This window comes from Kogia breviceps, chromosome 2, assembly GCF_026419965.1.
Source record: "Kogia breviceps isolate mKogBre1 chromosome 2, mKogBre1 haplotype 1, whole genome shotgun sequence".
Taxonomy (NCBI): Eukaryota; Metazoa; Chordata; class Mammalia; order Artiodactyla; family Physeteridae; genus Kogia; species Kogia breviceps.
Window position 1 is genome coordinate 6,535,886 of NC_081311.1, and position 23,150 is coordinate 6,559,035.

The following is a 23,150-nucleotide window of genomic DNA, read 5'->3' on the forward strand; positions in this document are numbered from 1 at the left end:
GGGGGTGAGAGCAAAACCAAAGGTAATTCCTGGGTTTATGAAGCTAGTAGAACACATGACATATTACAGACTGTGCTGGGGACTTTGAAGGAAGGTTCAGGTTTCTACACTTACCTGGGCGAACCGACTTGGTCTAGAGGACGTGATGTTTAAAATCTGAAGGATGAACAGGAGTCAGCAGATACAGGGGTAAGGTGGGCACGGGGCAGAGCAGTGCACTGAGGTCAATGGGGGCAGATGCGGAGGGAATGCAGGAGGGGAGGGGAAGATGGTGCGAGATGCAGCCAGAGGCAAGGGCAGGGCCCAGAGTGGCCAGGGCTCTATGGATCCAGGAAAGACTGTCTTTGTGCTCAGCGTAGTGGAGACCTCTGAAGGGGTTTTGGGAGTTGACACGGTTTGATCTACATCTTCAGAGCCCACGGGGTGCATGATGGCTTGGTGAGGAGGGCAGTGTGGACGTGAGGGTCCCTGGAAGGAGGCAGCCCCTCAGCTGAGAAATAGTGCCACTTAAAGCAGAGTTCAAGAGAGATGTGGATGGATTAGGGAGACATGCCCAGCCTCGGGGATGGCTCGGATTTGGGGAGTGGAGGAGAGAACGGTACGAGGATGACACCCAAGTGTCTGGTGTGTGGACCTGGATGGACGGTGGTGCCACTCACAGAGGCCAGAAGCTCTGCAATACAGCTAGACGTTAGAACTATCAGAAACAGAGGCAGCGTTGGAGCAGCTATGGCTGCAACCAACGGGAAGCCAGAAAGTTGAGCAGACTAAGGAGAAAGAATGCGGGGGGTGATTATAGAAGGTAGGGTCAGGGTCAAGGTCAAGGAAGTGGTGATCAATGAAAGATCCTCTCATACAATCCCAATCCCAGTTTTAAGAGGATGGGATTAGAGAAGAGGGCTCAGAAGGAAAACTCAAGGATATTGGGTAAGTCACTCCTTTCATCTTTTTATTTTCTTTTATTGGGGTATAGTCGCTTTACAATGTTGTGTTAGTTTCTGCTGTACAGTGAAGTGAATCCGCTATATGTATCCATAGATCCCCTCCCCCTTGGACCTGCCTCCCCCCATCCCACCCCTCTAGGCCATCACAGAGCACGGAGCTGAGCTCCCTGCGCTGTACAGCAGGTTCCCACTAGCTATCTATTTTACACACGGCAGTGTATCTACGTCAATCCCAATTTCCCATTTCATCCCACCCTCCCTTCCCCCCAACCCTGTGTCCACACATCCGTTCTGTACGTCTGCGTCTCTATTCCTGCTCTGAAAATAGGTTCACCGGTACCGTCTTTCTAGATTCCACATGTAAGTGTCTCCTTTTAAAACGCGACATCTCCATTTCCGAGGGAAGTTGGTCATCCCAGAGGACCACAAGGAAGAGATGGCTTGGCCTCCAACACTGAATTAGTCAAGTGGGTTGTACCTGATGCCACTTGTCTGGAATGGGGGGGCAGGCTAGGCAGAGCCACGCGGCCTCCACACCACCAGGGGCAGTGGGCTTCAGTCAGACCTAGGGAGGGGCTGTGCTCTGAGCAGGTATTGAGATGCCTCTCTGCTTCAGCCCTCCCAGCCTCTCAGCTCCAGCTCCAACTTCAGCCCCATCCTGTACCACCCTCTCTGTCCGCCAGGGCTCGGCGGGAAACAGAGCTCGCTCCAGACAGTTCAGTGAAAATGCGTTAATGAAGGCATCGCTCATGGACCCACGTGGGACTACAAAGCTTCTGCAGCATCGCTCATCCAGGGGACCAGAGGCTTAAGGGAGGGAGTGGTGTTCTGGGGCTCAGTGAAGACTGGAACCGGGGCGGAGGTGGAAGGAAAATAGAAGTTACCAGAGAAATTATGCCAGGACAGGAAGGAAGTAGGGAAGAGATATCCCAGGTTTTCCCTCCTTTCTCTCCTCCTGCGTCCTATCACTCAACCCTGCCAGAAAGCCAGAAGGCAAAGGAGCCCAGGTGATGCTGTCGGCAGGGTCAGCCCTCTGGACGGGTCGGACGAGGATGGAGAATGGACCAGGGGAGGGGGGCGGGTGGAGAACCCCTACCCACACCCCATCCTGAACGGCCGGCAAAGCCGCCCGTGCTCTGCAGTGACCGCAGTCCACACAGCTGCTGCCGGGAGGTGCCTCCCTCCGAGGGAAGCCTCAGCTTGGGACCTGCCCAGACCCCAGTCTGCGCCCCGGATCTGGCGGGGAGGCTTGCGTACACCCACACTCAGAATGAGCACGGAAACTTCTCCCGAGGCCAAAGGGAAATGGCTTTTGGATTTACCCACCGTTTGGCTGGATTATCTGCACCACTGCCTCCGTCCATTACGGAGGAGAGCCAGGAGGGTCTGGACTGTCCTTGGAGCTCCAGGGTGACCTTGTGGAGAGCTGATTACAGTCTGTGTGCGGAAAAAGAAGATGTTTGACTGTCATTTTCTTCCCTCTCTCTGGTTCAGCGAAGCTTGATCTTTGGCCTGTGGCTAGATCCCCTATTGAAGAGCCTGTCACTGCTGGTGATTTTTCTTGGAAGACCTCAGTTCAGACTGAAGCAAGCCTTTCCATTAGCAAAGCTGTACAGAATCCGGTTTTGCCTCTGAGGCTTCCAGGCTCCCCGTGTGGCACTTGGGGGGCCCCTTCTGCACAGCACTCCTCCTCGCCCTCAGCCCGCTCACACACCACCTGGCTGCACCCCCCTACCTCCAAGTCATAAGAAGAACGGATGCCAGCACAGCTGCGGGGGGTCTCACGTCCGAACCAGGAAGAGAATGAGAGACAGAACCCCAGGTCAGGGCCTGGGAGAGCCCTGGAGAAGCCATCTTGGAGAATTAGGATGTGCTCTTGGTGGGCTTCTCTGGTGGCCCGGAGAGCATCCGCCTCTGCCACAGCCTCCTTTACATCCCAAAGCCCGGACTCTATGGAGGGACGCCCAGAGCCTCAGAACGGGTCCTTAGCTCTGGTCCTGCCCACCTCTGACTTCCTAGGCTCCCTCCTCCTGCCCTCACCACCACTGAGTTCCCACCCATGGGCCTCTTGACAAACTTCATGCACTTTGGGGGACCAGTAACATATAGTCAAAAGAGCTAACGTTTATTTCCACCTAACTATGTGTCAGGCACTTTTGTTGTGTCCGTTTGACCTGTATCAACAGCCTCAATCCTTACAATAACCCAAAGCGGTAGGTACTAGATTTTTATTTCCATTTTACAGGTGATAAAACCGATGCACAAAGAGATTAAGTAACTTGCTCAAGATCACACACCAAGTAAGTGGCGGTGCTGGGGTACAAGCACCCCATGCTGTGTTCTCACCCACCAGCCGACGCTGCCTCCAGACACCATCCCTGGGTGGGTTTTCCCAGGGTTTTTGCCACTGCTTATACATTTCTAAATGTTGGAAGGTTTGTCCTGCAGAGAAATATTGAGAAATACAGAGAAATATTGAGGTACTAGCATTCAGGTGGCTTTTGCCTCACTGTACAACTTAGAGAACACACAGCAGATAATTCAAGATACACTTTTAAAAACTCTGTTTTACTCCACTGGATTGGGTTAGAACAGAGGTTGGCAACTTTTTCAGACCAAAGAGTCCAACTGCGCTAAAATCCAGAAAACATGGTCAACAAAGATGCAGGATGAAAATGCTTATTTTGTTTAACAGAGAAAATATGTTACTTTATGTTAATGATATTGATAGGGTGATTAATAATGGAATAAATTAAATATGGAAGTTATCAACTCTGGTCCTTAGGACTGAGCCTTGGCCTTGATCACTTGGCCAGTGCCCTTGGGGCCTGCCTTAACCCCCCGTCAGGTGGAAGTCTGTCAGGTGATCTATTAACTATAAAAATTAATGTTTGTATCAAAGAAATCATGGCAAAAGCTTTTCAGTAGTGGAGAGGAGGGGTATCCCACATTGACCTGATCTACCTTTTTGGGGTCTTATTCCTGAGGATGCGAAGCACTGAAACTTTCAGATTGTATTCAGAAGAGCCCGTGAAGACGTTTGAGCATGTCTTAGCATTCCTGCTTAAAGATCTCAGCAGCTAGAGAGCTTGCAGAGCTACTGCTGGCACTTGGAACTGCATTATTCCTCATTGATTGACTTCAAGGTCTTACTCTTAAAAGTCTGGGTTAAGGCCAAGGGTCATGCGGCTGCTGACTTTAAGCTTTATATGATTTTACTTTCCATAATGCAAAGCTTATTAAGGTGGATTCCACTAGAGCTGATGGGGGAACTTTGCCTGCCACCAGGGTGGAATGGAATGCTTCTTTGGAAGTGCGGACGCATTCCTCATTCAGGCCATGGGCCCTCTAGAGTATGAACCACTGATAATTGACCGTGGTACCTTTAGCACCTAACGCAGTGTGGAGGATTGCCTGTAAAACACTTTCCTGGAACACATGTAAATTCATGATTTGACCATAGTCTAGCCCTCTCGGCTCTAAGCAGACATCACTGATTCTCTATACTTTATAGCTTAATTTACATGCCCTTCTCCTTGTCCAGGCCTGAACTGCTGCAAGACGTTGATCATGCATTACTTGCTTTGCTATACCTTCTTTTTAAATTCTTTTAGCTTTGTTTCCTACCACAGTAACAATACATGCTCATTATGGAAATTTGGAAAAGCTCAATGAAGAAAAGAAATTCAATTAATTCTAAAATTTTAGTGTAACTTTCCACTTTCCATGAATATGTATGTACATTTTTACAAAAGAGGATCATCCTGTAGAAGTATTTACCTTTCTTTTTGACTGTACAATGCAATGTAAACATTTTTCTGTTGTCATTCTCCTATGTTTTTCATGACTGCATTGGGTTCAACTTTATGTTTCGATTTTTTTTTTTCTCTAACAAATAGTATAATGAGCATACTTCAGGATACATCTTTGTGCAAACGTGTGGGTATTTTCTTGTGGTAAATTATCAGATGTAAAATTACTGGATCATAAACATGGATATTTTTAAGGCTTTCGGAGAGCTATTGCAACCAAATCACCCTTTGCTGTCAAGAGTAATTTCTTAATTCTTGGTCCTGATGTCAGTGCTGGCAGCATCTCTGGACAGTGTCTAAAGTGCTCCTGGCTGCCCAGTGGGGTGTATGTTGCCAAGAGCTGACCTTTGTAGATGCAACTTTCTGCTTCAGTGGTCCTTTGTTCCTTACAGATGAACTGGTCTTTAAGGGTTCGATGCTTCCCATGGCTTTTTGTTCAAATGTCTCTTTTAAAATTGATGTTGAATGCAGCCTCCAACTGGAGATCATGTCCTGCCTGTTGCTCGATCACTCAGCTTCCATTCTTGTGGATTTCCCACTGAACCAACCTCATTGATTTCTCCTCAAGGACGCCCTGGAGGTAAGGGCTCTCTTACCTGAGAGTAAAACCTTCGATCTAGAGGCCAACTCTGCGAGGGCTTTGCCACTTGGTACTATTCTACCCACAGGGATTATTTCGCCTTAGACAATGCCCTGCTCTCTGGGGTTGGCCCTGGGGATCTTCCTGGGAAGTGAGTTGAGGCGTTTCAGCAAAGGCAGTTTTTAAAAACTGGGGTCTGACTGTTCTCTGCAGCCTTTTCGGATGCCAGCAACAGTTGGCCACAGTAGGAGATGCTCACTGGAATGTTCCCGGGCTGTCCGTGCACAAGTCACAGCTGCTCTGGCCAATGGGAAATGAGAGCTAATTTGCTCTGAGGGCCCTAATTGGCTGATGGTGCAGTTCCGTGCCTACTATTTTAAGGCTGTGTTTCTGGCCCCAGCTTGGCAGGCTTGCTTGAGACATCTGGCAACAATGATGAGAATGCCTCTTTTTTTCAAGGAGGCTCACCATCGATTCATCTATGGACTCACAAGGAAAGGCTCATTTAGTAGAGCCAACATGTTTCAAAGAAAAGTATATTTTCATTAACTGGCCTCAAAGCAGTAATTACATGTTCAGAGAACTCAGTAAAAATTTATTTCTAAATATTTGGCAGTGAAATGTTGAAGGCAGCGCGTGAGTACGTGTGAGTGCATGTGTGTGTGTGCACACACGTGTCTAACATGTTGCATGTGTTTTAAATAAACCCAGCATCTAAAAGGAAGCAGGAAATACAATTGTAGACTTTGAAATTTAATTTTTAGCAACAGGATGTGTTTCTAAATACTACTAATATATCAAAAGGAAAATGTGTGTTTAAAGGCTTTAAAATTGTTATCAAAGCAATTGTAAAGCAAATGAGGTGGCTTTTATTTTTTTACAATGGTGGTGTCTGAACACTGGAAACCAAATTTCAACCGAGGATCAAAAGCAACGGTGATGTCTTTGCATGAGATGTAGCTGAACTTCGATGCTCCCGCAATCTGATTCACAGTTTATAATCACAGTTATCACAGAACCATTAAAAGCCTATTAACTTGAATTCCCACAATTCCTTGAGGGCAAGGGCAAAGAGAGAGCAATGTAACTTTGAATGTAAATGTAACACAAGATTGGAACGGAGAGAATCCCTTTTAATTGTGCCCGTGGAAGAAGATGTCGTACGGATGCATCTACCCTAGCGGATGGCTGAGGTAAGAATACAACGTGAAGTCTTAGGAGGCTCGGGATACTATGAGAATCATTTCTCTGTGAAGCGACTGGTAAAGTGTCCGCCCGTTCCAGACCTCTTTCTGGGAGGAGGAAGAGGAGGTGACTTGTTAAAATGTGTTAGTCTGCGCGGTGGGTTGGCTGGACAAACACTGCGGTGTCTGATCGAATCAGCCTGAAAAGAATCCTCGGCCCCATTCAGGGGCAGCAAAAGCCCAACTACTGTCCGAGCCCTCGTCATGTGAGAAATCTGATTTCATGTTTCTCCACCCTTCAGTGCCTTTGCTGACATTTCCCCTAACAATGCTGTTATGTGCTGGACAGCCAGACAGTGCAGTCAGTCAACAAGCTGTCCTGAGACTTCAGATAAAACGGAGAGTGCTTACCTCACTGCAAAACAATTACAGACCTCGTGCAGCTGTGAGCTGTGTGCCTACCAACATACCAGCGATGGTCTGTTCCCAAATTTCTGAGCCCTCCCTGGAGAGACACACGCCTGCACATTAGGATGCTTGCTCTAAATGGTCCACGTGCGTGTGCCCCTGGCGAGCTGGACGTGGTCCCCGTCTCACCTTTGTGAAGGAATATTGGAATCACCCAGGGAAGGAAAGCGCTTTCTCTCTTCCATCTCCAACACTCGTTCTGAAATAACTCATTCCAGTCAATCCGTCCTCACCTCCTATGAGTTCTTCCTGCATGAACTGCCCACACGTACCGCCCAGTTTGATCTTGTTCCCACAATGGAGAAAGCGAATGGCTCGGTCCAGAGGGAGCGGGTTATTGACTAGGTACTTAATTAGGCGCACAGCCCTGATGGGGTCGTTCTCCCACCGTCATAACGACTGGACCGTGGCATGGCGGAATCATGAATTCGGTTTACTGTCATTTGCCTGAGCCACCGTTGAATCGGTGGGGTAGGAATCTAAATGAAACGTTACGACAGCCGCACTGCAGCCTGTTTATATAACTGTGCAAAGAAAGAGCATGTGTCTCGGGGTCCTCTGGGGGAAAACCTTCTCTACTTCCCTGCTCCCATATCAGGCACACTGAGGTCGGTGTTATGCCTTCTAGAAAGGTTTTAAGCGCCAAAGGGAAAACCTCCTAGGTAAATAGGATATAAACTCTTTTAGCCTCCTACTTGAGTTTCCAGATCTTTAAAAGTCTAAAAGGACAGTGATCCTTGTGCGAGAATTAGGCTGCAATTCTTCTCTGTAGGTACAAGGTCAAATGGGCCCACGGGCGCCCTGAATCCTCTGTCTTTTCACAGAAAGACCGAGAAAGTCTCAAGCACCGACCAGGGCCTTGAGATTCTCCAGGGTGGTGCTTCTCAAACTTTCTGTGCACACAGATCGTCTTGATAAAATACAGATTCGGATTCAGTAGGTCTGGGCATGGGCCTGAGACTCTGCATTTCTAATAAACTCCCAAGTGGTGCTTGGGTTGCCGGTCCAAGGACCACACCTGGAGCAGTGAGGCCTTGGTGGTGGGAAGGTTCCTTACCTCACGGCCAACTTAGAAGGAAGTAGGGAAAAAAAGACCTTGCGAAGGCAACATCGCAAGCCTTGATGCCGTGTACATTTCCTATTTGCCTTTTCAAGGCACACCCCCCCGCCCCCCCACCCCCCCGCCGCCGTGGACAGAAAACCTGGAATGTGAAGAAAGAGCAAAAGCAAGAAAGGACAAATTGGTGGTCATCCACACGATGAACTGAATTGATGAACCTCGGCTCCCGGTCAAGCTGGAGAGATTGGGGTCTAACATCAGGACTCAGCCCACGTCTGTCATTTATGACTTTGTCTTCTCATTATCTTTGTAACAAGGCTCTTTTATTAGCTCACAGTTTGCTGCCAAAGTGATGAAATCGCCGTTATGTTTTATGGTACACGGTAAGAGGAGAGAGGAGATCTTAAAAGACCTACAGATCTCTTCGTTGAGGGACCTCACCTTCTCTCTCTTCTCCCCGCGTGGGATGGAGATGAACTTACCATCACGTTCCAAGACACTGTTCATTTCCTCTTCAGCTGAAAAATATATATGTATTTGGCTGTTTTGCTTTATGATTGTGGAGGCTGGCATTTTCCATTCCAGTGCTCTCCGTTCTGAACCATACTTGTAATTACTGCTGTCTTTTATTCTGTGTCTTCGGAGGACTGACCCATTCAAACTGCGAGAGGACAAAAGCTGCTGTCTTTCCAGGGGGTGGAAACAATAGTATCGAGTCTCCACGTAAACTTCAACAAACAGGGAAACACAGAAGTGAAAATAGGAATAACAAACGCATCCAGTGGAGAAATGGAAATCAAACTAAATATTTCCTCCTGTCTTTTTCAGAATTCGGAGAAAGAATAAATTCGGCACACCTGCTGCATCTTAAGGGTGAGTCTTATTTCTAAGGTGATTTCTCTAAAAAAGCAAAAGTTCTCAACTGGTGTGTTGTTGTTACCTGTTCCTCAAGTCTCTGTCTGCTACCGACATTGGCCAGCTGGTCAAGGTCACAAAGGGCAAGGTGCCTGTCTACAGCTCCTGGATGGCCTGGAGGCCGAGTGGCCCACCTTCTGCTTTTTCCTCTATCATCTCCACCCTGCACGGTCCCCTGACCTCCTTTTGGTTCCGGAGTGAGTCGAGCTCCACCCGATATCAGGGCCTCTGACGGGCTCTCCGTCCACCTGGCACGTGCTCCCCTCAGTTCATTGAAGTCATTCTTCATTTCTTCATCACCTTCCTGGTCACCCTTCAGATTCATGCAGGTCCCACTGTCACATGGTCTTGAGCACCCAGTACCTCTCTCATAACTATAACCAATTATCTGTGTGGTAATGTCTGTCTCCCCACAAGAGAGCCAGCTTCGTGAGGACAGCGGCAATATTTACTGTGACCTTCACCGTGTCCAGTACAATTTGCTAGATTGCAGCAATTTTTTGAGTGACCAATTCTCCAAGTTATCAGTGAACCAAAAGCTTCTCTAGACACGAGTTGAAAAGTTTATAGCAGCTCACGTTTCACCAATCAGAAATTGTCATTACCTGGGCGATGTCTCACATCCTTACCAACTCAAGCGTGCCAGCAGAGGCGCAAGCGTTTTTATAAATGTTACTGTTTCTACCTTTCAACTGAACAAACTTCCAGGTTGGTCAAGTTCTCCTTCTTGTCTTTCAATTCGTCTTACTTGTCTTGATCCAGGAATTGTTTTCTTGAGTGGAAGGGAGAGAGATGCAGTTAATTTTCCAGATAGTTTGCAACGTAGGGTAAAGCAAACAAACAAAAAATTGTGCTTCACGTGACAGATGCCCGAGTACTTTCCAAGATGATGCGCAAATGGGTCGTGCATCCTTTGTAATTTCCACGAGTTCCGTACGAATCATGAGCCATCATAAAAACGTACAATTGAGTCACCTCAATTCTGTTGCTATTTGCAGAAAGACTCCAGATAGTTTACCTTGCAGGGTGAAAAGAAAATGTGTTTTATAATTCAGATGCCTGAGAATTTCTCAGATGCTCAACGTTTCACGTGCAGGTGGCTCGGCTTTTCCCGTATGCAACTTAAGTCGTCCGGGCTTTGTGGACGTGCAGGTGGAGGTAAAACATTTGGTGGCACGATGAGCTGCAGGATGCCTGTGTGTGTGCAGGGCTGAGAGTTGTGCGGGCAGCACGCCTGGGCACGTGGCCGGTGCGTGTGTGAAAACACACCCGTGGTTCCACCACTTTCTCTCCCACCAAAGGCAGCAAATTGCTAATTAAAATAAGGAATGGCACAGTGCGCCGAAAACTCGTGGAAGAGATGGGCGCAGCTGCTCTTCATAAGGTCCTTAACACTTCGGATGTAAAAGATCTAACAGTCAAAGTGCACAACAGCTGTCATTTCGAAAAATACATTGGGTGGAACAATTAGATACAAATGTTCTAGATAACGCGCTGAAAATAATGTTTGGTTAATCAGTAACTGGGGGTCCTAGTCATCTGATGTGTTGGCAAATCCATGATTTACTACTTACGAAAAATTGATTTCGGTGATTGTCTTACCACTGTTTGAACACAGCGCTGGCACGTAGTGGGTGTTCCGTCAGTATTTGTTGAATGAACACGCCCATGTCTCAGCACTGCCTTCACAGCTACGTTTTTTTTTTTTTTTTTTTTTTTTTTTTTTTTTTTTGCGGTCCGCAGGCCTCTCACCGTTGTGACCTCTCCCGTTCTGGAGCACAGGCTCCGGACGCGCAGGCCCAGCCGCCATGGCTCACGGGCCCAGCCGCTCTGCAGCGCAGCATGTGGGATCCTCCCGGACCGGGGCACGAACCCGTGTCCCCTGCATCGGCAGGCGGACTCTCAACCGCTGCGCCACCAGGGAAGCCCCACAGCTACCTTTAGCAGGCGGTGTTGCACCACTGCATTCTGAGCAGGGCCCAGCTCGTGCAAAGACCCAAAGCAGGCTGGAGCTCGACCCTGCGGTGTTCTCAGCCCCAGGGATCTTAGTGCCCTGTGTGCTACAGGACTTGTTTTCAGAATGGGTCTCCAAGTTCAGCTCAGTAATTCAAACCTCTGAAAAGAATAACATCAACAATGAACAACCCCACCCCAATCTGCAGCTAGGAAATCCTAGCTGAAGAAAAATCGAATTTCATTTTTCCTGGCTGGGTTTTCTTTATTCGCTTTTGATTGTCTTGGACAAATTTTTTGGAATTTTAAACAATTGTTCTAAAGGGGAAAATTGGAATACACCTTAACCAGTGATTGTATACTTTGTTTAATAGAGCATAAGACTAAATACAGAGGAGATGCAGAATATATTTAGAAACGAGATTTTAGATCTAAAGGATTTTCTGCTCCGTCGGTGGAGACAAAGGGAATGTCTGTGAAATCCTATGGCTTGGAAATGGCACCGTTTCTAGATTTTTAGTCTCAGTCTTCAGCTCCCTCCCTCCTTATTGCTTTACTTTCAGGCTCTTGATGTGGGAGAAGCAGCATCCTGCACTCATCCTTCCCCTCCATTTGTGCAGAGCTCCCTGGCATGACATCAACTGGGAAGGGAGGGCCACCGGAGGAGCACGTGATGGCAGTCATTTGACCCCTGGCCTGCCAGAGCTCACAGTAGGGAGGGATCATGGATGGCCAAGAGGCCCAGTTTCATGCAGATTAAAGAAAGGGAGTTAAAAGCAATCCTAGAAAATTCACTGCCCGATAATTTAATGTGGTCAGGGAAGTGCAGTGAAACGAATCCTGTTTGATGCTGGCATTGAAACTGGCCTCAGTACATCTGGGTTCCCGTTTGGACTTTGCTACAAGTTAGCTATGTGACTATGGGTGAGTCTGTCCACCTCTCTGAGACTCCCTTTCCTCATCTGTAAGTGGAGATGGTTACTAACACCTGCTCAGTTTCAGTTGGTGTTCCACCTCGGGCCTCTCATCCAGGAACACACCTCTCTGGGCCGTCGGTGCTGGCCAGAGGAGAGGTCCCATATCACTAACCTGGCAACTCTTGTTAGGACACCCTCGTCGATGATTAGGGGAAGAGGGGCTTGAGGACACAATTTCTTAGCAAAAAAAAAAGAGTTGATGGGCTTCCCTGGTGGCGCAGTGGTTGAGAGTCCGCCTGCCGGTGCAGGGGATACGGGTTCGTGCCCTGGTCCGGGAGGGTCCCACGTGCCGCGGAGCGGCTGGGCCCGTGAGCCGTGGCCGCTGAGCCTGTGCGTCCGGAGCCTGTGCTCCGCAACGGGAGAGGCCACAGCAGTGAGAGGCCCGCGTACCACAAAAAAAAAAAAAAAAAAAAAGAGTTGGACAGATTCTCCCATTGATGTTTACTCTTATTTTCACATGGAGTAGCCAAGAGAATTGTCAAGACACAGAATTTTTAAAAGGAAGGAAGGAAAGAAATGAAGGAAGGAAGGGAGGAAGGAAGGAAGGGAGGGAGGAAGGGAGGAAGGGAGGAAGGGAGGGAGGAAGGGAGGGAGGGAGGGAGGGGAAAGAGAAGCAGATATCACATAAGCGAGTAGAAGTGAGGCAGGACTCGAGTGTCCGGGCCCCAAGAGGAAGGCCAGCTCTCAGGAGCCACCTCTGCAGCTTGGGGGACGCCAGGTGGCCCTCGAAAGGCTTCTAGCCCTGGAGCTGTCCCGTGACCCGGCGGCCCCTCCACTGGGTACGTGGCTCTGTTTTCTCATTTGTAAACCCCAAAGGTTCATAGAGAGAAAGTAAAACACGTGAAAGCGCTCGGCACAGCACCTGGTATTTAATAACTACTCATGACTGCTGCTTCCTCATGGCCTCAGCAGTAAGGGGAGTCACAGTGAGTGAGCTGGGACGTGCAGGCAGCCAGGAAAGGAGCACGTGGGAGGCCTGAGTCCTGGCTGGGTGCAGACAAGGCGGAGTCAACTCACTCCTCTGAAAACTAGGAGGTTGGAACAGACGGTTACCATGAGGATATTCAAGTCAGAGGTCATCAGAGGATTTGGAGGGTACAGAGTTCACCACTGTCTCAAGACTGTCTGGTCCACACCTGTGTGATCTGTGTGTATGGCTTCCTCACCTGGGACCCGGAGGCTCACACGCTGGCGAGCGGCAGCTGCAAGGGACCCGAGGCAGGAGCCCTTGAGGGGCTTGGAAGACCCGCGCTCCTCCCCCATTGTGATGGGTGGGCTCTGACGCTATGACAACAGGGGCCACTCCCGGCCTTCTCCTCCTGGTAGAGGCTGAGAAGGAAAGATCGGGAACGAGGAGGAGTGGCTTCCCAGGTGTAGAAAACTCATGAGGCGATGGAGGGATAAGAGAGCCAGCCTCAGCCCCCTTCAGCTTCCTGCAGAAAATGGCCAAAGGGAGACACTTCAACCCACCTTTAGACAAGGACGGACGATGGGTAAGAAGGATGGTGCCCTCTCTCATCTTGCTCAGGCCACATGGGTGCGGTCAGGACGCGGAACTGAGCTCGGATCCCACTTCTGCTACTGACCATAGTGTGACATCTGACAAATCACTTCACCCAGCCTCAGTCCCTTCATCTGTGAAATGGGAGTCTCATAGTATCCTTGGGAGGATGAAATGAAATTAATCTGAGTGTAAAAGGCTCAGCAGGCTGGCAACTTGTGACTGTTCACTAAGCAGTAATTGGTGTGTGCTCTGCTTTTTCTCTGTTCTATAACATCTATCTTCTGACAGACTATATAATTTATCATATAAACTCCATGAGGCTGGTTATCTTTGTCTTTCCCCCCCCCCCCCCCACTGGTCGTATCAGAGAAAATTGTGGTACTAGCCTCTTTTAGGGCAGTAATACATAGAAAAAAAAATTTTAATGTGTTTGTTTAAAAGGAAAAAGAAAAATGGAAAACCTCTTGGAAAATTGGGGCCTGAAGTCTCTAAAAACCCTAAGCAACTTAGTCTTTCTAAATCTCAGTCTCTTTGTCTGTTAAATGGGAGCATCGTGTACTAAGGTTAGAGGCCATTGTGGGGATTAATGAGATAATTCATACAAAGGTGCTTAGTGTAATGCAACGGAAACATAGTAACCACTCAATACTTGCTAACTATTATATAGATAATATATATGTATATATGTAATATATATATATATATATGTATATATGTCCACCATGCAGAACCCATGGATACTGAAAGGCAGCTAAGGGACCTGAGCATCCTCGGATTTTGGTACCCACAGGGTGGGATGTGGGGAGCCGATGCCCCACAGATTCCAAGGGATATCTATTTATACTGATATTCTTTCTTGTGTACCCTGCTCCATTTCACAGATTTAAAGTAATGAATGGAAAATATTCACAATAAAGTAGTAAAGTATATAAAAATAAGAATTCAGAACCAGTTTAAATATACTTTAAGAGGCTGAGACTGGGAAAATATCTCACATAGATATGCAGGCCATATGGCCTAAACAGTAGCTATTTGGACATAACATTTGACTCCGAGTTTCCTGGCAGCCAGAGTAAAATGGGAAATAACGTGAACTACATACACTAATTGGTTCGGAAGAGACGACGTAAGCTTCTCAGACTAAGTAGCTTGGCCTCTTTTTATCACCTACAGTATCAGGGCTGTGTTTGACTGAATATTATAAAAAGCTGACTATGGTACCTTATCCAGACAGGGGTCTGTGTTTCTCTAGTAACAATCAGTCCAGGGGGAGGCAGTTCAGGGCTGGTACAGATGCCCTAGGGTGTGGTCAAAGACCCAGGTTCTTTTCAGCCTCCTGTCCTGTCATAGTGCAATGTGTCAACTCAGGCAGGTAAATGAGAGGAAAGTCGACGGAAAAATAGATGGAGGACACCTGTCGGCCCCTTTTTCTGGGGGAAACAATCTCTTTTCCACGAGCCCCACCCACAGACTTCTACTTTTCATTTCAACTGCTCACATGGCCAATTTAGCTGCAAGGGAGTTTCGGGGGGTATTTTTTTTTTTTGCGGTACGCGGGCCTCTCACTGTTGTGGCTTCTCCCGTTGCGGAGCACAGGCTCCGGACGCTCAGGCTCAGCGGCCACAGCTCACGGGCCCAGCCGCTCCGCGGCACGTGGGATCTTCCCGCACCGGGGCACGAACCCGCGTCCCCTGCATCGGCAGGCGGACTCTCAACCGCTGCGCCACCGGGGAAGCCCTGGGCGGGAGGGGTATTTTTTAACCAACCAAACCACGTTGCCATCCCAAACAAAGTCAGGGTTCTGTTATAAGGCAGAAATCGAGAAAGAACATTGCATCTCCTATTGGTCTCCCAGGAATGTACCTGGGCCCAGTTTAAGTGGGGAGCCTTTGGTGTGGGTCCTTTCTGCTGCCGGCACCTAAGAGCATAAAAAGAATAGAGGTGACGTGAAGTTTCCCAAAGTAAATTGTTGGGAAAATTAAAGAAATTGTTGGTTTTGCGTCAGCAGCAGCCCATTTGGGAGACCAATTGCCACATTGGAGGCGACAGTCATTTCGCAGTTGACCTTGCTGGTGGTAATCTGGCTGTTACTAGGTAGAAAAGGCTCTCTGCACACACTTTCACCTTCCTATTTAATATTTCAGTCATTGAGTGATTGAATGCAACAAAAATTTCACTGCCAACTAGTTAAAAAGCTGTATTTCACGGTTACAATATCTAACAGAAGGGTTTATTTCACAGCTATCATGTTATAGCCATTAAATATATATTTTAAAAGAGTGAAATTAGAATGCTAGAGCCATGTTTTTTTACAGTGATTTAGTCCACAGACTTGCAGAATACAAATGAGCTCAAGTCAGTTGTCATTTAGCTGGTGAGAGGGATCCTTCATGATGTAGAAAAACTCTCCACCTTGGCCTGATTTTCCATAACTTGGAAAATCAGGCTGGAGGAGGGGAAAAGGGAAAGGTTCTGAGTCTGGAGGCGCTCTGTATTATTTACATTTACTTAAAAATTGTTTAAAAACATTTAAAAATATATAATACAGGATGAATTAGAAATGTATAGGTGGATTTTGAAAAATTTCTGGGGTATATTGTTAAGTGAGAAAAGCAAGGTGTAAAATAGTATGTATCATATGGTCCAATTGTTATGAAGCGGTGTAAGTCCCTTTTGTAGGTACGGGTGTTTATAAAGGATCATACGAGAGCTCTTGTCATTACTCTTGTTATCACTGTTAATCTGGGGTGGGGGTTACAAGAAGGGGAAGGAAACAGAAACCAAAAGTTACTATTGAATTATAAAAAGGCATTTATTGCAAATCAAAACCACAATGAGGGATCACCTCCCAGCGGTCAGAATGGGCATCATCAGAAAATCTACAAACAGCAAATGCTGGAGCGGGCGTGGAGAAAGGGAACCCTCCTGCGCTGTTGGTGGGAATGTAATTCGTGCAGCCACTATGGAGGTTCCTTAAAAAACTAAAAATAGAACTACCATATGACCCAGCAATCCCACTACTGGGCATATACCCTGAGAAAATCATAATTCAAAGAGACACACGCACCTCAATGTTCATTGCAGCACCATTTACAACAGGCAGGACATGGAAGCAACCTAAATGTCCATCGACAGATGAATGGATAAAGATGTGGCACATACATACAATGGAATATTACTCAGCCGTACAAAGAAATGAAATTGGGTCATTTGTAGAGACATGGATGGACCTAGAGACTGTCATACAGAGTGAAGTAAGTCAGAAGGAGAAAAACAAATATCATATATTAACACATATATGTGGAATCTAGAAAAATGGTACAGATGGACCAGTTGGCAGGGCAGAAGTTGAGACACAGATGTAGAGAACAAATGTATGGACACCAAGGGGGGAAAGTGGGGTGGGGGGGTGGGGGGGATGAATTAAGAGATTGGGATTGACAAATACACACTAATACGTATAAAATAGGTAACTAATAAGAACCTGCTGTATAAAAAAATAGATAAATAAAATTCAAATAAAAAAATAAAACAGAGATCAGAAAAATAAATTAAAAAGGTCACATTTATAATTTTATAAATTTATAATTTTTGAAGCCACATTTATAATATGATCCTATATATGCAGATTATGCATATATACGGGTGTACAGTTGCACAAGGATGCATGACGAAGTTGGTCACCAAAGAGTTAAGGGGAGGACTTCCCTGGTGGCGCAGTGGTTAAGAATCCGCCTGCCAATGCAGGGGACACGGGTTCAAGCCCTCCGGGAAGATCCCACATGCTGCAGAGCAACTAAGCCCGTGCGCCACAACTACTGAGCCTGTGCTCTAGAGCCTGCGAGCCACAACTACTGAAGCCTGTGCGCCTAGAGCCCGTGCTCAGCAACAAGAGAAGCCACCACAATGAGAGGTCCGGCACTGCAGCGAAGAGTAGCCCCTGCTCGACGCAACTAGAGAAGGCCCGTGTGCAGCAATGAAGACCCAATGCAACCAAAAGTAAATAAATAAAATTGATTCTTAAAAAAAAAAAAAAAAAAAGGGCTTCCCTGGTGGCTCAGTGGTTGAGAGTCCGCCTGCCAATGCAGGGGACACGGGTTCAAGCCCGGGTCCGGGAAGATCCCACATGCCACAGAGCAACTAAGCCCGTGTGCCACAGCTGCTGAGCCTGCGCGCCTGGAGCCCGTGCTCCGCAGCAAGGGAAGCCACCGCAATGAGAAGCCCGCGCACTGCAAGGAAGATCCAACACAGCCCCATCCCCCCCCAAAAAAAAGAGTTAAGGGGAAAGAGTGATGGGAATTCTACTTCCTTCCTTATGTTTTTCTTTATTGTTTGAACTTTTTAAAACCATAAGCATGTGTTATAACTCTAATCAGAAACAAATACAATTATTTTCGTTGGGAAAATGAGGCAATTAACAGATGTACTTCATTAAGAAACATAAACTATGGCAAAAAGAGCCTTCTTCCTTCCCTGGCGCCCTCCTCCGAGGTGACCCTGTCGGTTGGCCACGGAAGAGCCCGTCCGTGATGGCGCTGATTTGTGTGGTTGCTTCTTGCCCTTGATTCCTGCTCCTAGTCTGCTCACCCCACAGGCAGCTTGTTCACATGTGTTCAGTGGGAGTTCTTTTACTGAGATGTGTGCTTGTAAAGTATGTATTGTTGTTTTGTGTGCGTGGATTATTTATTTACATAAATGGTGTTGGGTTATAGATCTCATTTTGTTTCTTCTTTCCACTCAGCACTGAGCTTACAAGATCTTTCTGAGGCTATGTGTCATCTGGACGATTGGTTCTCCTTTTCTCTGCCAACAATGCCCCACCAAGTATACCACATAGATGACATAACCTCTCTACCTTTTGACATAAATAGTAGCATACTGAACACACTCTTGTGCAGAAATTAAACAAAAGCCATACTTATATGTGCAGTTATATCATGACTTGAGAAGGAATGGGAGAGAATGGCAGTGTTAGCCAATTTCATTATAATCCCACAGAGAAGGAAGGACTGGCTTTGGGTGTGACAGTGGGTTCGGTGATAAGGGAGGGGACAGCTGTGAGCAAAACTAGAACCTGCCAACAGCTATTGAACACTCTCTGGGTGCGTGCATTTTCTCCTTTAATCACATCTACCTTATCAAGTAAGTATTGTTATTTCCATTTTACAGATAAAGAAACTGGGGCCTGGAAAAATTAAGTCTCTTGGGAAGGCTGACCTCGTGGGGGAGAGAGCTGGGATTGGTCTCAGGGCGTTTGAATCTACTGTCTGTGACCACATTATGCTTCCTCCCTTCTCAGGAATTTTCACTAAGAGTCAGGATCAAAAAAAAAAAAAAAAAAAAAGAGTCAGGATCTTGCCTTCAGTTTGTACTGTAGTTTCCATTCATATACCTCTCCTTGCAATCCCTGCTTCAAAGTCCACTTTGTTGGAGTGGCTTTTAAGAGGTGCTGTTTATATAAAATTGAGGTGAGCTACACTGGCTGTCAAGCACCACTCACATCCCTCTTCGGGGGATTTCGGGAATGGACTACGTGCGCAGCTGCTGAAAGTGTGGCCTGGGAGGTCCACCCCTAGATATTCCTTGGCTGAAAAGAGCTGCTGCCCCAAGGTCACTTCCTGGGTCCCCACCGTCCTCTTCTACCCGGTGACTGATTGACAAAGGCTCACAAAGGCCTGGTCCTCTCACTCCATCAGGCTGACTCTGAGAAGGCACCGCATGTCTAGAGCTCCCTGTGGGGTTGGTCCAGGCCTTTGCTGGGACCGCCTTCCTAGACCCAGTCCTGTTGCCTTCCCTTCTGTTCATAGACAGGTACTAAAGCCCACCCCCAGCCATCCAAAGAATCTTCCCACCCTATACCGTTCTACATTCTCCGTGGAGACTCAGCGTGACCCTTCGCTCCTCCCCTTCCCCATGTCCTATGGTCCACTTCATACCTGCGGGAGATTGGCTCACCCCTGTGAACGCGGGCTGAATCCTTGGCCCCGAGTGCAGAGAGCTCCCTTACCGCAAGGAAGATCTCAAATAATACATTGTGTCTCCTCAGAGCACATCAACTCCCTCTCACGGGGCCACACCCTCCTCACCAGGCCTGGGAAACATTTCCAGGCTCCGAGCAGCAGGGTGGCCCCTGTAACTTGAAACAACGGGCAGTGGTGGCCTCGGGCCATGACAGTGTTTTTTGTCTTGGAAAGAATACTTGAAAATTACAAAAATTATGCCATTTCCATCGCATGCCAGAAGCACCCAAATTGCATTTTAATCCCTTTACAGAGGAAGCCCTGATACTTGGCTTAGAGATTCAGATGTATCTGGTTTTAATCAAGGCGTGTGCTGTTTTTCCAGTTCCCTCACATTGGACTAATGCAAAAGACACCGGAATCCATCACACATACAATGTTAAAAGAGTCCAATAATCCACGTTTATCTCGGCAAGTGGAGGAGAAGCTACCGCCGATCTACAAAGTGCGGGAGAAGGTGAGTCCTGACAGCTGGCCATGTGCCCCCCGGCTCTTCAATGGGGTGGCACCCCTGGCACCAGACAACTCTTTCTCGGAGGGAACTGCTCACTTGCCATCCCTGGACCCCTAAATTCTGGTAGCATCCTACCTCATACGCTGGTCAGTACGATACCTCAAATAGTCTTTAGAAGGAACTACCTCTGGTCCAGACAATAAAGTTAGGCTCCTCTATGGACAGAGTTCTTTTCTTTTCTTTTTGAAGATTTTTTTTTTTTTTTGGATGTAGACCATTTTTAAAGTTTTTTTATTGAATTTGTTACTTACAATATTGCTTCTGTTTTCGGTTTTTTTTTCTTGGCCGTGAGGCATGTGGGATCTTAGCTCTCTGACCAGGGACTGAACTTGTACCCCCTGCGTTGGAAGGCGAAGTCTTAACCACTGGACCACCAGGGAAGTCCCTGTGGACAGAGCTCTTAACATGCACGTTCTTCCTTGCTGGCCAGTTCAAGAGCAACTTTAGGGGCATGAAGTTGCCGGAGGGAGAAACAGGGTTAACTTCACATTTAGCCGCCTTGAACCAGAGAGCTCTGGTCGTCTAGGATCCTCATTGGGCAGAAGAAGATGGCCTCAAAATTCTTTTCCAGCTTTCAATTCCATGCCTACAGACTTTCCCTTCCTTGTCTCTCAGTAAGATGTTTTAAAGAGAATTTTTTATGATTTTCAGCAAGCTGGCAATAAGGTTGAGTTTCAAAGCCTTGAGCTGATGCACACACCCAAGACCTCACCCTGTGCCGTGTGTGCCATTGCTGTCGATGGATTTAATTCTTCTTTTTTAAAATAAATTTATTTATTTAATTTATTTATTTTTGGCTGCTTTGTGTCTTTGTTGCTGCGCGCGGGCTTTCTCCAGCTGCGGCGAGCAGGGGCTGCTCTTCATTGCGGTGGCTTCTCGTGGAGCACGGGCTCTAGGTGCACGGGCTTCAATAGTCGTGGCGCACGGGCTTAGTTGTTCTGAGGCATGTGGGATCTTCCTGGACCAGGGCTCGAACCCGTGTCCCCTGCATTGGCAGGTGGATCCTTAGCCACTGCGCCACCAGGGAAGCCCTGATGGGTTTAATTCTTACTTAGAGGTCACTTTGCCTCCTCCATCTTCCTTCCATACCACTGTAGGTGGGTTCTGGAAGCATACTGGGGTTCTGATGTGTGCCTTTTTGTCTCTTCCCTTGCTCTTTTCCAGCAAGCAGTAAATAACAACTTCCCCTTCTCTGTACACGACAATCGTCACAGCCTTCAGAACTCTGGATTCTACCTTGACTCTGTGAGTAGTTCTCTCCAAGTTGCTAATAAAATGAGGAGCGACATTAGGGCTCTTGATTTTCTGAGACGTGTTGAAGATAGAGGACTGACCTCAAAATTGGAACAAGATTCAAGCCTCATAACAGGCTACCAGGGGGAAAAAAAAGCATAAGTTTCCCAGAGTCCCACGTAGCTTTCAAAATCTGCACCAGCCTTCCTCCTGCTTAGGTTTTTGTGAATTTCATGCTCATCAATGTGCTTTCCCATAAACTGTCTCATTTGTGAGCTTTCTTGTGAAGCCCTATCATGGGAAGGACGGATTGCCTATGTGTGTCTCTGGATGGCAGAGCCAGGATCCATGAGAAGTCAAAGGAATGGACGGGGAGCTTACACGATATAAAGAAGGACTTCCTAATAACTGTTGTTGTCTTTTCTCCGGAGCTGGTGTTTCCCCATCACTGAAGAAAATAAAGTCTGATAGCACTGGTTAGTGGTGGTTAACAAAGCACTGGGCAACAAAAAGAGATTGCGAGCGCATATGTAATTTAAAATTTTCTAATGGCCACATTAGTAAGAGTTGATGAGGAAGCCTGTGATCAGAGACCCAAAGGCACTGCTTTCCTCATTGGGAATCCTCTGGGATGGGAAAGAATCTTTGGAGCTCTCGTTGCAAGAACCATCTCACTGAGTGCTGGAGATGCAGCCTGGGGTGGATGTGCTGAGGAGCCACCTGGGTGCAGAGAACATACTTGGGGTCCCAGGGAGTCCAGGCTGTGGTCTCTCCAGTTCTGCCCTCCACGTCTCTAGAAGTCCAGTCCTCTTGGTGGGAATGGAGGGCTGCGAGGACCAAGATGTTGTGAGTGTCAATGTATAGCCTTCAACAGGCTGATAAAGGGTGTCTCTTGTAAGCGTGGTCATACTGTGCATTTAGAGGTAGGATGTCACAGAGGCGGTTTTACTAAAGACATCCGAACTGTGTGACCCTGAATATTTTTCTCCTAACCTTCTTGTGATTCTTCTCCAGGGCCTGGGACGTAAGAAGATCTCCCCAGAAAAAAAGCAACACATTTCAAGAAATTTCAATCTTTGGGCGTGTGACTATGTTCCATCTTGTCTCGATGGCTTTTCAAATAACCAAATATCATATGTCTGTCAGGAAGCTGTGGTGGTCCCAATTTTCAGACGCTTTCCAAGACATTATAATGAGTTATGGAACACTTTTAAATTTATTCCCCAGCAAAGCTCTACAGAGTATTTGAAGAAGAATCCAAAAGTAAGGTTCATGATTGACAAAAAGGCCGGTTCTCCACTGGAGCCCTAACCCTTCCAGAAGATTCTTGATGAGGTTTGCAATATCGTCATTTCATCGCACATTCTTTTTTTTTTTTTTTTTTTTTTTTGCGGTATGCGGGCCTCTCACTGCTGTGGCCTCTCCCGTTGCGGAGCACAGGCTCCGGACGCGCAGGCCTAGCGGCCATGGCTCACGGGCTTAGTTGCTCCGCGGCATGTGGGATCTTCCCGGACCGGGGCACGAACCCGTGTCCCCTGCATCGGCAGGCGGATTCTCAACCACTGCGCCACCAGGGAAGCCCCATCGCACATTCTTAAAGTATGTGTTTTCTGATCCAGCACTGAGGTTTGACATAAGATTTGTTTAGGATTAGAGAATATAGACTGTATGTGCCTCAATGCTGAGGTGAAGTTTTCTTGCAGTGTTAACATAAAGAAACATAAAGTCCGGGCTTCCCTGGTGGCGCAGTGGTTGAGAGTCCGCCTGCCGATGCAGGGGACACGGGTTTGATCCCACATGCCGCGGAGCGGCTGGGCCCGTGAGCCATGGCCGCCGAGCCTGCGCGTCTGGAGCCTGCGCTCCGCAACGGGAGAGCCCACAGCAGTGAGAGGCCCGCGTACCGCAAAAAAAAAAAAAAAAAAAAAGAAACATAAAGTCCTTATATAGAGAAACCAGAAAGGCAACAGGTTGCCACTCCCCCACCTT

At 47.4% G+C, this 23,150-nt stretch overlaps 1 protein-coding gene across 4 annotated transcripts in view; it reads left to right on the top strand.

Annotated features, from left to right (window-relative positions):
• The window catches only part of TEX36 (testis expressed 36), a 48,726-nt gene extending 26,209 nt beyond the window's left edge, over window positions 1–22,517 (top strand). For 2 of the 4 annotated variants that reach the window (XM_067027429.1, XM_059053870.2), the window contains 4 exons: window positions 8,877–8,921; window positions 19,743–19,874; window positions 21,096–21,176; window positions 22,179–22,517. In XM_067027429.1, the coding sequence (XP_066883530.1) occupies window positions 19,761–19,874; window positions 21,096–21,176; window positions 22,179–22,475 (492 nt within the window). In that variant the 5' untranslated portion in view covers window positions 8,877–8,921; window positions 19,743–19,760 and the 3' untranslated portion in view covers window positions 22,476–22,517. Of the gene's footprint in view, window positions 1–5,318; window positions 5,337–8,876; window positions 8,922–13,335; window positions 13,387–19,742; window positions 19,875–21,095; window positions 21,177–22,178 lie in introns of those variants that run through there. The other 2 variants (XM_067027430.1, XM_059053880.2) reach the window with 2 other exon arrangements.
• Window positions 22,518–23,150: the final 633 nt, after the last annotated feature.